The 14,629-nt window shown below is 50.8% G+C and overlaps 1 protein-coding gene across 2 annotated transcripts in view; it reads left to right on the top strand.

Annotated features, from left to right (window-relative positions):
* Positions 1 to 14,629, top strand: part of Glis1 (GLIS family zinc finger 1) — a 191,803-nt gene that overhangs the window by 103,726 nt on the left and 73,448 nt on the right. For both annotated transcript variants that reach the window (XM_052716681.1, XM_052716679.1), the window contains exon 3: positions 11,550 to 11,718. In XM_052716681.1, the coding sequence (XP_052572641.1) occupies positions 11,550 to 11,718 (169 nt within the window). The remainder of the gene's footprint in view (positions 1 to 11,549; positions 11,719 to 14,629) is intronic.

Genomic DNA, 14,629 nt, shown 5'->3' with positions numbered 1-14,629 from the left:
ACCGAGCAGCCTGGAGAACAGTCACTTACAAGCCACATGGCAGGAATCTAATTCAAGCCTTTGATGTAGCCTCAAGGATTGTTTATTCATTTCAAAAGCAGTATGCAATATTTTGGTATGTGTAGTAGAGAGATTTAAAGTCTATTTTAAAATTTCTACACTATAAAATTAACCTATATTTGTGGACAATTGTATGAGATGGAGCAGTGTCTAGGGTCACCTTTCCTGTTTCCTCTGTCCTAATGGGGAGCTGAGAAATTAGAACCCCTCAGTCCTGAAGCCACACCTCTGGGTAGCTGCCCTTCCTTCTGAAACCTTTTCTGTGCAAAGCCAGACTGGAGCCCATGTCCTGTCGTCTGCCACTCCCTGCTCAGGATCCAGTGGCTTCCTGTCAGGACAGACTAAGACCAGCACTGTTGTCACCAGACAGAGTCCTGCGGGACAGTCCCAGCCTCTCCTGTGGCCTCTCCAGCTTCCCTGTCGCACACTGGGTTTCTGTGCCTCCTTCCTGTGTTCCTTCTCTGGAGAACACAGGGACCTTAGGGCCTTTGCTTGCTCTGCCCTCTGCCTAGAATGCTCATCTGTACGTGGCCACGCTGCTTCTGCCTTCCACGTGGCCCCTCGGGTTCTACCTTCCCTTCCCTTGGGCTCCCAGTCAGACAGACAGACCTCCCCTCACACTGACTGCTAGGCTTCTCTTCACTTTCTAGCTTCTTACCTTTGTTTTCACTCAAACATGTCCTATCTGCCCGACATTATGGGGCTAATTTATTGCTTTACCTTTGAAATTGTGTTCTCTCCTACCAGCACGCAAGTGCACAAGAGTCAAGATTTGTCTTTCTTGTTCAGCACACTGATGGTGCCCGGGGCAGAAGAGAACTGTATTTCTGGTGCCCCATCCTGGCACACAGTTAGGTATTCAGTGCGTGTGTGTTAATTGTTAACATTTGATGTATCAATCCCTTTTCCATTATTTTTAAACCATCCAGACTTTTAATTTTTTTACATGTATGGAATTTCAAATCCTGCCCTTTCCTGGTGTTTGCTTTTGTGGCACTGGAGATTACACTTGGAGCCTTGAGGATTCTAAGCATGTGCTCTACCACTGAACTATATCCCAGTGGCCTTTTCATTGAAAGTAACTCTTAAAAATGTTTTCTCTTGTGATGAAGATTTTTCATAAATCCAGGAAGAACCACCGTGGTCCAATGCCTTGTGGTGAGGCAGATTCCCGTACTGTGGGTTTACCCTTGGCAGCTGCTCGGTCTGATGTCTGGCTCCTTCACGTGAATGTTGAGGGTCCCCTCTTTCACAGAGGCCGGACTGGCAGAGGGTCTGCTTGGGAAATGATTCCCTCATGACGTGTGAGATGGTCTCAGTTTCTTGTCTTGTACATACTTAGTGATTAATAGGCCATTCAGTAAAAAAAGCACACATAAGTTGGGGGGAAACTATCAAAATGTCATTCACAAACTGTGTTTTTAAGAAAGAGAAGCGGCCTGGAGAGATGGCTCAGAGGTTAAGAGCACTGGCTGCTCTTCCAGAGGTCCTGAGTTCAATTCCCAGCAATCACATGGTGGCTCAGAACCATTTATAATAAGATATGGTGCCTTCTTCTGGCATGTAAGCATACATCCAGGCAGAACACTGTATGCCGGGCGGTGGTGGCGCACGCCTTTAATCCCAGCACTCGGGAGACAGAGGCAGGCGGATCGCTGTGAGTTCGAGGCCAGCCTGGGCTACCAAGTGAGTCCCAGGAAAGGCGCAAAGCTACACAGAGAAACCCTGTCTCGAAAAACCAAAAAAAAAAAAAAAAAAAAAAAAGAAAGAGAAGCTTTTGAATCAGGCTTTCTGCATTGTGGTGGTGTCACTGTGCCATGTCCAATGCCTATCAGATTTCTGTTTATTTTCTGTAGTTGGCCCATCCATTCTGTTGGTAGGCATTGAAAAGGTCTCCTGTTCTTTTCTATTACTAGTGGCTCTAAACTGTTAAACCAGCAGGTTTTTGTTTCGGGGTGAGATGGGGAAGGGGGTGTAGGAGCGTTCAGGGTGCTGCAGGTGCAGACGTCACAGGAGAGTTGTCAGGATGGTGCTCTTCTTCTGCATGGTGTCAGGGGTCAAATGCGGGTTGTGAGGCTGTGCAGTAAGCACGTTACCCGCCAAGCCCCTCACTGGCTGACTTTTCATTCTAAGCGGGAATACCCAGAGTCATACTCAGAGGACACAGGAGTGCTGCTCATAGCATAATGTGCCTTTCTGGACAGTAAGTAGGGCCATGCTTAAAATTGTGCATATCTTTGGACTCAGCAACCGTGCATATCCAGAAAATTATTCTAAGGCTATAAATATGGATAAATACAAGATAAGTGATCATAACATGGCTGGTTTTGTTTTTCTCTTTTCTAAACAATTTTAAGTATAAGAAATAAAGTATGTACAGCCATGAAATAGAATAGTGCATGGTCATGACATTATTTATTGGAAGAGTATTTTCATATCTGGCCTATAACAAACTGGCTTGTAGCCGACTAAGCTTCTGTCTTGATCCGATCTGTGTTGTTACCATCCAGAACCTAAGAATGGGCCACTTACACTGAACAGAATTCATTCACTCACGGTTCTGGAGGCCGGTAATTCTAATATTCAAGTGCGTTTGGCAGAAGTCTTCTTGCTGCTTCATGTCATGGCAGCGGGCGGGGGGGGGGGGGTAAAAAGAGGGGCCAGTCCACTCTCTGTGTTATTGACTAGACTCCTACTGTAACAAACCACTCCCCAGAAAAAGGCATTATCCATTCATAGGAATAGAGTCCCAGTGAAATAAACACCTGCTGTAGATATCAGCTCTTAATACCACACAGCAGGAATTAAATTTCAACGTGGTGGGGTTTGGGGGTAGGGTGCATTTAATCCTTAAAGACATTAAAGATCCGCCAAACAGCCAGGATCCAAAGGATCAACATACGGAGAAAAGAACAGCACACTGAGGTGACTATGACATTGGATGTCACATCTTCCTTTCAGGCACGTACCATTTGCAAGGGATGCAAGCCAAGAGTCAGTGAAATCAAGGGAGCTTTTTGCAGCTTTACCATGCACATAGACTCGATTGGAGTTAGGGCTACCAGGATAGGCAGAGCCTGAAAGGCTGTTCCCAGGGAGACAGATGTGCTGAAATCTAACTCTGCCATTCCATGTTGCTTTTTCTATCCCTCATATTTGCTGATGCAGAAGAGGCATAGGCAGAGGGTGAGAATGTGAACATAGCCTGGCAGTTAGAGGCCAAGAAGCTAGGCAAGCTTTCAATGGCTTCAAGGTCTAGGAAGACAGATATTGGAGTTCAGAGTCCAGAAGGAGGAGCCTTGCCTTTGATTGGAGCCCCTGAAGGGTGGCACCCTAGAAGAAAGGATGAGCTAGACCCACAGCAACAGAAAGTCAAGGCTACACAGAGATAGGACCAAAAGTGGGTGAACACAACACAGATTCAGAAGTGGTCCAGATGCTGGTGTCATTACACAGGAGTGTGGATAGGAAAGGATAGAATAATAGAATTAAAATAAAGGGGGGTGAGTGTCAATGGGAATGGGTTGTGTGGGTGGCAATAGAGTTAAGAGTCCTGTGCTCTTGCCCTGCCAAAGGAGGAAAAAACTCCTCTATTAGACAGTAATCCGTCAAGGTAACTGAAAAGTAGAGGAAAGTATATCTCATGAGTTAACACAGGCAGGAAACAGACTGAATAATAAAACCACTTAATATGAAAAAAGTTGAGGATGAAGTGGAAAAATATAGAATAGGTGGGACAAGTAAATTAATAGTAAGATTGTAGATTTAATTCAAAACATACGGTAATTACATTAAATGTAAGTGGTGTAAATGGACTAAATATTCACACGAGAAAGGTTGTCAGAGTGCATAAAACTTCCTTCATAGAACATTGTATTAACAAGGTCCTGTTGGCCGAACCAGGTGTTAAACACTCTAAGAACTTACCTACTCACAAGTGCTGAACACTGCTCCCCTTTTCTGCTTGAGGGTCCTGGTTTACTGATACTGTCCTCACATCAGTTCTCTCTGAGACATAATGGCTTCCCCTTGAAGAAGATTGCTTCAGCTACTTCCCAGTGCTATCCACGTCCACGTGAAGGAGAGCAGAGGATGCCCCCCCTCCCCCCCGGGCATGGAGTAGAAGCTCCAGGCTTCTGACCTAAACCGACTTGTGTTATGTCTGTGCTACTCCCCAGCTGAGTGGACTAGATCACGTTGATTGGCACGGGAGTAAGAAGAGCAGTGAGGGCAGACCCAGTGTCCAGTGCCTGCCGTATGCCAGGGTCTGCACTGGGCACCTCCTACAGTGCGGGAATGGTTTCAGCCCCATACACTGTGCCATAGAGAAGAGAAAGCGTGTGCTCTACCCAAGATCACAGAGCTGGTAGATGACAAAGCCAAGATTAAAACCTGGCCAGACTGGCCCAGCGTCGTCTACACTGCATCTGCCAGCAGACTCTCCGCTCTCATTTTCAAGCTCTGTAAATAGGGTCCATCTTCTTCCCTGTCTCTCTCAGTGAGGGGAAGTGATGGGCTGGATACTGGGGCATGTGGACTGTGTTCTCTTCCTCCAGGTTCACGGTTGCAGTCCTAACCCCCAGTGTGGCTGCATTTGCAGTAGGGAAGTGATTAAGGTTAGATGGCCTCATAAGCATCACATCACTGATCACAGAACGAGTGTGTTGATTAAAAAGACACCAGAGTGTTCCTGCTCTCTTTCTCTCTGTGAGCATGCTCCAAGGCCAGGCCATGCGAGCCCACGGTGAGAAAGTAGCGTCTGCGAGCTGTGAAAAACAGCCTTCACCAGAACCCAGACTGCCTGGGACTTCAGTCTAAGCCTTCTGGTCTCTAACCTTGTGAGAAAACAAAATCCAGTTGTTCAGCCACTCCGGCTGTGTGCTTGTTGTCACGGCCACAGTAGACTCACACACACTGGGAGAGCAATGGTGATGGGCTGCATCTCTCCTGTCAGGCCTTGACATGGAGCAGCCTTCCTGGTATGGTGGAGCTCGCTCGCTCGCTTGTGTGCTGACAGCTGTTTATAATGGCGTGACCGTAGACACGTCTCATCCTCTGCCTCTGGAAAACATGAGTTAGCCTATGTTGTGGACAGAGCCAAGGTCTTCACGGGACACATAATAGGGACGTCATCATCTTTGGTATTCATCGTTAGATGGAAAAGCCAGGACAAGGGAATATGTTGATTATTTTACCATCCTAAATTTTACAAGTAAAAACTTTATGCAGGTACGTGGGAAAGAACTGCCAGGCTTTAAAAAAAAAAAAAACCCAAAAAACTATTTCCTCCAAGTCCAGTGTCTCTCTGACTAGTAGCCATTGACTTTCTCATTATTGCCTATTTTCATTTTTTAATTTTTTTGTTCTACAATTAGTATGTAAGAATGCGAGGAAAGAACTGGCCCTTCTGTGCGTCTGCATGCCAGCATGTTTATGTTCAGTGTGTAACCCTCTGGAGCTGTCCATGGCCCGTCTGGCCTGGGACAGGGCTGTGGGTGTGCTCAGTTTCTGTGCCGTGCCATCTTGAGGTGAGCTGGCTCAGGTTTTATTGGCCTGAGTCCCTATAAATCTAGCTTAGCTTTAAAGGGGAGTTTATGGGGTCCTTGTGGTCTGGGATAAGAGACGGTGGGCGACTTTAAGCCTGGCGCAAGAGCTCAGCCATCAGGAGCCGCTGCTGTGGAGGCTGTGTCCAGGTTACAGGCCCCCTGGTAGCTGTGAATACCCCCACACTCCAGCAAGTGAACGGGCCTCGGCTTCCTATCTCGCTAGGATGTGGTGATGCAGAAGAAACCTGGCCATCCACTGCTCACTGCTTCTCCTTAGTCACCCCAGCTGCAGAGGATAATGAAGAAGCCTGCTGGGGCAGGAATGGCCTGAGAAGTGCCTTGTGTTCCGCCTCTTCTGTGTCCCTTAGGTGAGCTGCTCACTGGGCCTGGGAATAGGAGGTGCAAATCCTCTGTGCTCTGTGATGCTCCTGCTGCCAAGGCCTGGCACATGAAATTCAGTTCTCCTGTTCCCACTGCTCAGAGGAGAAAGCTGAGGCTCAGCATAGCCTATGCTCACTCACACTCCTGGGGAAGGGCTGCTGGTGAGGTGCACCCGGCCTGAGGCTGCCCTTTTGTGGTGGTCAGTGGCGCTCACGGCCCAGGAGAGCAGGCTTTATCCCCATGCCTGTCAAGAGACCCAAACCCAGGGGCCTTTTTCAGAATGCCAGCTGCCCCAGAAGCTGTGCCAGGGGCTCTGCATGCGGTGTCTCCTTTGATGTGCACAGCCATGCCTGCTGCTGAGGTTCTGAACCCCATTTTACGTAGGAAGAAACTGACTCACCTGGGTCAGACACGCAGGACGGCAATGGTGGACTTGCTCTTAGGTGTGTGTGCCGAGGTTGCTCAGTTCCCCTAAATTACATGTCTGACAGAGTAGGGCATGGGAGTGAGCTTGACAGTTCACAGACTGTCCCAGACTGTCACTCAGCATTTCCAGCCACCTGCTGCAAGCCTAACTGTGAGCTCCAATGAGGGCCACACACTCAGCGGGGGCTCAGAGATGTCTAGAGAACCTACCTGCTGAGTACGATGAACAAGCCCCTTCCTCCTCCGCTGCTGACCCCTGTATGGAGAAGGTTGGGCCAGTTCACATCTGGAGCGAGGCCTGCTAACAGTTCTGAGACTTAGATCTTTGTCCTGGGGCTATGGCAGGCTTTGGGAGGAGGTGGAGCTTTAACTGTTCCCACAAGCCAGTGTGACAGCACAGCCAGTGTGTGTGTGTGGGGGGGGGTGGGGGGGATATAATCCAACTCTAGGGGTAGAGATGAATTGTGAGGTACAGGCCTGGACTCTGTGCACAGGGGTACCTGCGTAGCAGCTACTCACAGGGCTTCTGTGAGCCGAGTGGTGGGGGAACTCCTAGAGGGCTGAGACCAGGGAATGTTCTGGAGGAGAGCGACTTCCGCAGAGCTCTGGATTGGTAAGGGCGTGCCTTAGCAAATCATTGTGAGAATGAGAGGCAGCACCCAGATGGATAGGTGAGCCCAGGCTGTGGGGCCCTTGAGCCAGGCTGGAGCCCCATCCATCTCCATGCCCACCAGGGCCGGCCTTGGGATGGGTGGTTGACTTTCCATCGTCAGCACCACCTGTAAATGTCTCCTCACTTTGTAGATGGAGGAAAGTGCAGCAGACTGAATCCTCGGCTCCCTCAGTCATCGTCAGACTGACAGCCGTGGTTGTCTGTCTAACGTGTGACAAAATGCCCGTACAGGCTTAGGGAGTTTGAAGTTTCCCCTTAGGTTTCAGCTCCTGACCGGAGGCAGGAACACGAGGCAGCCATTCACGTCAGGGCAGCAGGGAGCTTGGGCCAGGAGCCAGGCCTCACAACAGCCCTCGAAAGCCTGTCCCAAATGTTTCACAACCTCCTAAAACTGTACTACTGACTGGGGACCAAGTGTTCAAATACATGGGCCTGTGAGGGACAGGTCATATTCAACCCATCACATCCCGAGAGCCAGGGATCTCTTTCCAATCAAGTCCTGTTGGAAGTGCTGTCCCCTCCTTCCGGTGTCGCTTTGGTTCCTCTGTGGCAGAGTGGAGTAGCCGTGGCTCCCCAGACAGCCGCTGGATGTCTACTGGTTTGCATTTTACAGGAATACTTTGCTGACTAACTAGGTGGGTAAGTCAGGCGGGCACTTTGGAGCTCTGTCCTTGCTGTGTGGACTTGGGCCGCTTACTTGCTGCTCTGAGCCTGCCTATGCAGCTCCTGGGGGCTGCTGTGAAGCTCACAGTTGAGGACTGTGAAGTTTTTATGAACTGTGAAGTGTTGTAACCTGTCCCTGGCCCCGTACCTGGTTGGTTCTGAAAACCTGCTTGTTGGAAACCAGAAGTCAGTTAGCACGTAGGCTTTTCTGGTCCCCACAGACGACTGCAGGGGGCTGCAGGCTGTGTCCCTGGGCCTTGGATGCTGAGGGCAGCAGGTTCAGCACGATGCCATGTTCCTGTGGGAGTCATCTTGGGTGTGGTTCTACTTTATACTCAAGGCATTGTGGTAGCTTGCAAAGCTTCTGGGTACACAGTGAGAGCCACTTGCTTTGAAGCTTTGAAGCTCACCGGGGCTTCGACCATGCTGCTGAGCCCTGCATTTGGTGAACCCTAGGCCTGGGAGTTTGTCCCTCCAAGTCTGACTTTGGAGTCTAGACCAGACCTTCCTGGGGATGCACTGCTTCTCAGAGCCCTGCCTGAGCTCCAGGAAGCACAGAGTAAGGAACTGGCATCATTCTTGCTCTTTGAGCGTTCAGTATAAGCTAAGTCCCGTCATACGCATTCTATCCTCTCCCTTGTTGACACAGCCCTATGAAGTAGGTGTTGGCACAACGTACAGACAAGAAAACCGAGGCTAGACAGGGAAACCAGACTGGTTTCTTACCTGGTTTCAGAAGTGCCAGTCCAGGTTCTGCTGTGAATGTGCGGTGTGGCTACACAAAGTTTTTTTCCTTTTATAGCCTGTTTCTTTATGTACTAACAGAACAGATGGGCAGTTCCAGCCCTGACTCTGGAGGATTCCTCACCATTTGTCAAAGAAAGGGCTTCATGTGCTTGGAGAAAGCCAGGGTGTAGGGTCCATTCTTGGCTTCCATGGCCTAGAAGGACACAGCTGCTAGGCGCCCCACTTGGTCTGGATACCCCTACATTAGGCCAGCAGGGCACTAGACGGACAGCTCACATCCTCCCACTCACCCCTCCTGGAAATAAGTACGAACAGGAGCAGCCCTACTCTGGGTCTCATGGTGCCCTTGGGGATGGAGAAAAAGACTCCACCAGAGAGGAGACAGCGCCTACATTTGTTCCGAAGACCTGGGTGTGTGGCCGTCAGGGGTGGACACATCTCTGGGGCATAGATGACAGCCAATGGTTGAGGTCCAGCCTTTGAGGAGGTGGGAGACCTAGAGCAGTTTGTCATGGACGAGAGCTCCAGCTGTGCCAGCAGTTGCTATGTGGTCTTGGGTGGCCAGTTGTCAACTCTGGTGCTCAGCTCTGCCAAGTTCAGAGGTCAGACCTTTCCGCAGGGCCTAGTGGAGTACAGGAGATAAGGACTTGAGCAGACTTGGGTCACCCGCCAATGCCAACTTCGACCTCAGAGCCTCTCCCCTCCTTTCCAACATCCATGGTTCGCTTAGCACATGGAGAGCTCTTCCTGACTCCAGCAGAGAAGCAGCTGGAAGGTCCAACCATTGATCTACGGTTTGTTGCTGATGGCTTTAATCAGCTTAGCCTGCCTAACCTGTGTGACCTTGGCAAACCAGTTAACTCTACTCTGTCTGCTTTCCTGGAGTCCTGTTTGGGAACACTTGTTGGTGGGGGTACAGGAGGGGAGGATGGGATGGGATGGGACAACACTTGGGTCTCAAAGTCCAAGAGGTCTGAGCTCAGATTGTGTCCCTGAGCCAGATGAGAGACCCTCCATCTCTTCAGCCCCGCTGGAAAAAGAGCTGCCGCCGCGAGGCTGTCCTCAGATGGGTACCAGGAGGCTTGAGGAGGAAGGGCTGAGTAAATGCAAGGCCCGTCGCCACTGTTCCCAGGCCATCACCACTGCTCCTCAGGTCCACCTTCCTTCTCCACACTCCGCCTGTGCTTGCAGGAGGAGGTACGTGGCCCAGAGGGCTCGGAAGGTCCTGGAAGGGGAGAGATCCTGGCAGAACAGCCCCCTGTGATGCTCTCTGCTCCAAATGCCATTAATGGTCATAAAATTATCCACAGTTTTTTGGAGGCCAGTCCCAGGGTTTGCCTCGGTGGGACAATAAAACTGCATGCAGAAACGATCTGGAAAAGGCGAGGACGGCCAAGCAGAGCCGGAGTTTAAATGAAGTGCAGCCTGCTCTCATTAACTCAGGCCATTCACATTTGTTACCAGGGATTTCTTTTTAATTAAAAAACAACCAAGTTATTAAAGCATAACCCTAAGAAGGGCTGGCTGGGCAGCCGCCGAATCCAGCAGAGCAAGCGGTCCGCACAGCAGGACAGGCCAGTGCCGCCAGGGAAATGGCTTGAAGCAGATGTTATTTGGAACTCTCACCCAACCCGGGGCCTTCTCATCTGTACACTGTGAAGTGCTGTTCGGAGCTGGGGAGAGTTAGTACTGCCTGTCATGGGCGACATGGGCTCAGCTCAGCTAGGATTGGGAATGCTGTCTTAGAAGGCCACTTCTTATCACACAGAAGCATGGGGTTGGGATCTGGCAGACTCAGGACAAGAGCCCGGCATAGATTTCTAGCTGTGTGTTCTTGAGTGATTATTGTAATTTTCATGAACTAGAAATAAGAATACTCATATCGCCCTGGCAGGCAGTGGGGGAACCCATGGCTTGTATGTAGTGCATCATATATGGCCTCATTGCTGTCCTTGTCCTTAGCTTTGGGATTTCCTGTTCTCCTGCTCAGGGTTGACAGTGCCTAGACTACTTGGGCTGTTAGTAATATTTTCCATGTCTCTAGAGCATTGTAAGGTTTCAAAGTGCTGCATAACCCAAGAGCACTCTCCATTCCTGGGGCTCCTGTAGGTGCCAGCACTGTGTGTGTACCCAGAGGATCAGGGGGCAGACACACACTGGGAGGTGCCTGAGTTGTAGAACGGGTTCTGGGAAGTGAAGAGGCTCGTGCCATGATCCTCGGGCCCCAAAGCATTAACCCCGGAAGTGACAGGGCATAAAGCCTAAAAGGCATAATTTCCAGATTAACCGCCATTTACCAAAGATGAACAACTGTGGATGAGGGACGGTGGGAGGGGCTTATAGCAAGCATGTCTGACATTTTTGTTCACTTTATGGGGTCCTTCGGGCCATTCCATGCTTCAGCTGAGGCATTCACAGGACCTATAAGCAGACCGGAGTGTAGTGTATAGGATAGTTGGGCCATCAGAGAACCACAGGACACAGAGATGAATAACCATACTGTCTGTGGCATGATGTGATTTCAGAAGCATTATAGAGGGAGCTTTGGCATCAAGTGGCTCCAGATAAAGGTGGACAGACACCTCCTTCTTGACACATGCGCCCAAAACATCTCCAGTTCCAGGGCCCACTGGTGCAGCATTGCCATTCCAACCACTGAGGCAGACCCGGGATCGCACCCGCCCCCCAAGTCCGGCACGTCAGAACCCGAGCCCCTGCCCAGGGTCTGAGTTCCCTCTTTGAGGGGGTTGGAGGTAACAGTCTGCGGGCATCGAGGCACCATTGGTTTGGCTCACCAGTGTTTCTTGCTCCTGGAACAGCGTCTCATTCACAGAATCCACTGTGCTGATAGTCACTCAAGCAATGGAGCTTAGTGTGCACGCCTGAGAGCTGAAGACATACGTCACAGATTCTGCGAGTGATCTGGGAATCAAATAAGATGTCCTGAGCCTCAAATGGAGGGTGTTCAGGTGGCTTCAGGGCTCTGTCCTCTCCCCGAGCTCCCTGGTAACTGTTCATTCACCTGTCTCCTCTTTCCTGTTGTTTCTGCCTAGTGAACGGGAGCTATGGACACTGCTCAGAGAAGAGCCTGCTGGACCTGGACCTGGCCGAGGGTCCCAGCCCCTCCTGCCACCAGGGTCTGTTTCTCCCTGCAGGGACTCCACCACCCCGGGGTCATCCCCCTGTCTGCGAGAGGCTGCTTCATTTCCCCCACCCTAACAGGTATGTGCCCATCCTCTCCACCTCACCTAGTCTGCCCGGCTAATGGAACACAGAGAAACTGAGGCACAAAAGGGCCAGGGTTGTGTCTGAGTCTGTTGACACAGAGGTGCCTCGTATAGGCCCTCCTTGTTTTGCCAGGGGACTCTAAGGGACACAAAGATGGTTTAAATGAGGTGCGTGTCCCTGTCTCACAAGCTGACAGAACATTGGGAACTTCCTCAAGCCAGAATTCACACAGTTCATAGTGAAACCTCTGCTAGGATCCTACCCTCTCCGCTTGCATGTTCTCGTGGGAGCACACTACTGATCCCCGGGGGCAGCATGCCCGGAGCCTGCTTCACAGGCAAGAGGCTCTGGATACTGGCCCACATATAGTTAGTCCTCCACCTCCCCAGCACATAGTGCCTGCCCTGTGCCAAGTGCTTGGCCAGTGCTGGAGTCCTTGGGGGTAGGGGCAAGGATCTCCATTCCAGGAGTGCTGAACAGTGGGAGCCATTACTAGATAGGAGGACACTGAGAATTTCCATTCCTGGTGGCCTTTGATATCAGTGAGACTTCTGTTTTGAAAGAGTTGTATTCATTTGGTCAGGCTGTCATAATAAATATCATAGACTGGGTGGCTTAAATAAAAGGCGTTTACTTCTCACAGTTCTGGGGGTTGGAAGTCCCAGATAAAGGGTTGACAGGCTTGGTTTCTCCTGGCCTGTCCCCTTACCTGTCAAGCAGTCACATGGACATCGCTTTATCTCTGTGGTCTGTGCTCCTGTCTTATAAGGGAAGCAGACATGCTGTCGTAAGGACCTTCATAACCCCATTTAGTTTAATCTCGTGCTCAAGGCCCTGTCTCCAAATGCAAGTACTCTGAAGGTTAGGCTTCCAGCATGTGAATTGGGAGAGGGCCGTCCAGTCTATGATAGGAATACGTATCTTTTAGGCTTCAGGTTGCCCACTCGTTAGTCACATGTGTCTGTTGCCTGGATTAATCGCCGAGGCTGTGGCAGGACACTGTTTCTGGGGGGTGGCGGGGAGACGAATTCTGTGTTGGGCTGTGCCAAACCAAGGTGTGAATGCGCTTTGTTTGTTTTAGTTTTGCTAAAAAAAAAAAAAAAAATCAGCAACACCATTTGTCCTTTTAAATACCATTTTGACAGTACAAAGCACAGGAGAGTCTGTATCCAGAATCCTCTGGATGGGCTGGATTTGAGCCGACATGTTTAGACCCCTCATTTTCTAAAAGAACATGGCCCCCATTCTAGACCATGCCCGATTCTAGGCCTGCCTCTCTGGAGTGGGCCTTCCTCTGCATTCTGTTGCCCTTCTCTGCCTCTAAGCCTTGCTCTTGCTCCTGGGTTCCTTCAGTGGCCACCTGCTGGTCACCTTGCCTTCAGCCTAGTTCCCGACGACGTTAGTGATGATCTGCCGCATGTGAGTACCATCTCCCTGGGTCCCACAGTCCTGGGCCCAGGTCCCCTGATGTCGAGTAGCAGCCATGAAGTACTTACTACGAGTCACCGGGTAGATAACGGACCTCCTTAGCCCACAAATGGCATAATAGAAACTGAGGCAGGGGGATGTGTGATATGTCACTGCTCCAGTGACATCCATCTGGAGGCATGCAGAGGTTTAAGTAACGTGAGCAATGTCCCATTGTGTCATTTCTGTGCTTAAAATGGGTGTCCTCCCCACCCCCACTGTGGTCCGTATAATGTTCGGGTAAGATCCTGTCCCACTTCTATTACTGGCCACTCCAGGGAACCTTAGGAAAGATACCTGGCTTCTAGAGCCCTTTTCTTGATCTGTAAAGAACAGAGAAGCACACGGGAAAGAGGCCTCTCATAGAACCAGAAGATCTTGGCGTCAGGCCCCAGCTTCCTGCCCCTCTGCTGCCTCTCACCTTCTGGCTCTGTGCTGAGTGGGCCCACATGTTTGCAACTCGAGGCCTTGGCCTTTCGAAGCCCCTCCCCCGCTGTCTTCTTTTTGCTGGAACTCTAATATTTCTCCGCAGAGTGTTCATGCTCTCTCGGGGGGGGGGGGCAGCTTCCCAAAGACAGAGCCTGGACTTCAAGTCACCTGTGTCCTCAGCACCACACAGCATTGAGTGAAGAGGCCTCAGCCCAGGCTGCAGGTTTTGAGGGCACAGAAGCGTGAGCCCCCTAGGTGTGAGGACCTTTTCCCCTCACCCCTCTATTGCCAAAGCTGATTACTCAAATTGAACAGCTTTGCAAAGTGTCCAGGATGATTGTCAAAAGGAGGTTTACGCCCTCAACTTAGAATGTTGATGCCCTAAAGAGATGGCATGGTTCTCACGAAGTCATTTGACAGGTAGGATGCTGGTTTCGTGGTCATGGCATTGTGAGAGTACTGGGATTCTGGCTCATAAAGCCCCGGGTGTCTGCTCTTCCCCGTCACTTTTGGCTTTGCAGGTACGAGCCTATATAAAACAGGTGGCACGTGTCCTTTAAAGGTTTGCTCCTGGACCAGGTAGAACTTAGTGCCCATCATTCCACTGTTAAGGTAGAAGGAGTCGGCGCTTGGGGGCAGGGGTGGGAGGTGAGGGGGCGGGGGTGGGGGGTGCCTGGCGCATCTGCCTCTTAGCCACTGCGCACTCAGGGCCCTGGGCTCACAAAGTCTAGAGAGAGTTATAGAGCTCAGCCCCAGAGTGACCAGAACCACCTGTCAGGCCACACAGGGACAGAGAGAAAAAGCCAGACCCTGCCACACCCATGAGACCTCAGGCTGGAACCTCCCACTCGTCCCACAGAGGCCATTCTGATGGCCGTCAGTTATATTGCCAACTCAGCCATTTGCTGACGGACGCTCATGGACCTGGAGCCTCCCGCTGCCCTGTCTGCCGCCCTTCCTTTGCTAGCCCTGTGACCCTCTAAAGCAGCAGTCATGGTTTCGTTTCCCT

Source organism: Peromyscus californicus, unplaced genomic scaffold, assembly GCF_007827085.1.
Source record: "Peromyscus californicus insignis strain IS unplaced genomic scaffold, ASM782708v3 Scaffold_5__1_contigs__length_169319896, whole genome shotgun sequence".
In the NCBI taxonomy this organism is placed as follows: domain Eukaryota; kingdom Metazoa; phylum Chordata; class Mammalia; order Rodentia; family Cricetidae; genus Peromyscus; species Peromyscus californicus.
Note: the sequence above shows the minus strand (reverse complement) of the source record. Positions and strands in the feature narration are given on the sequence as shown.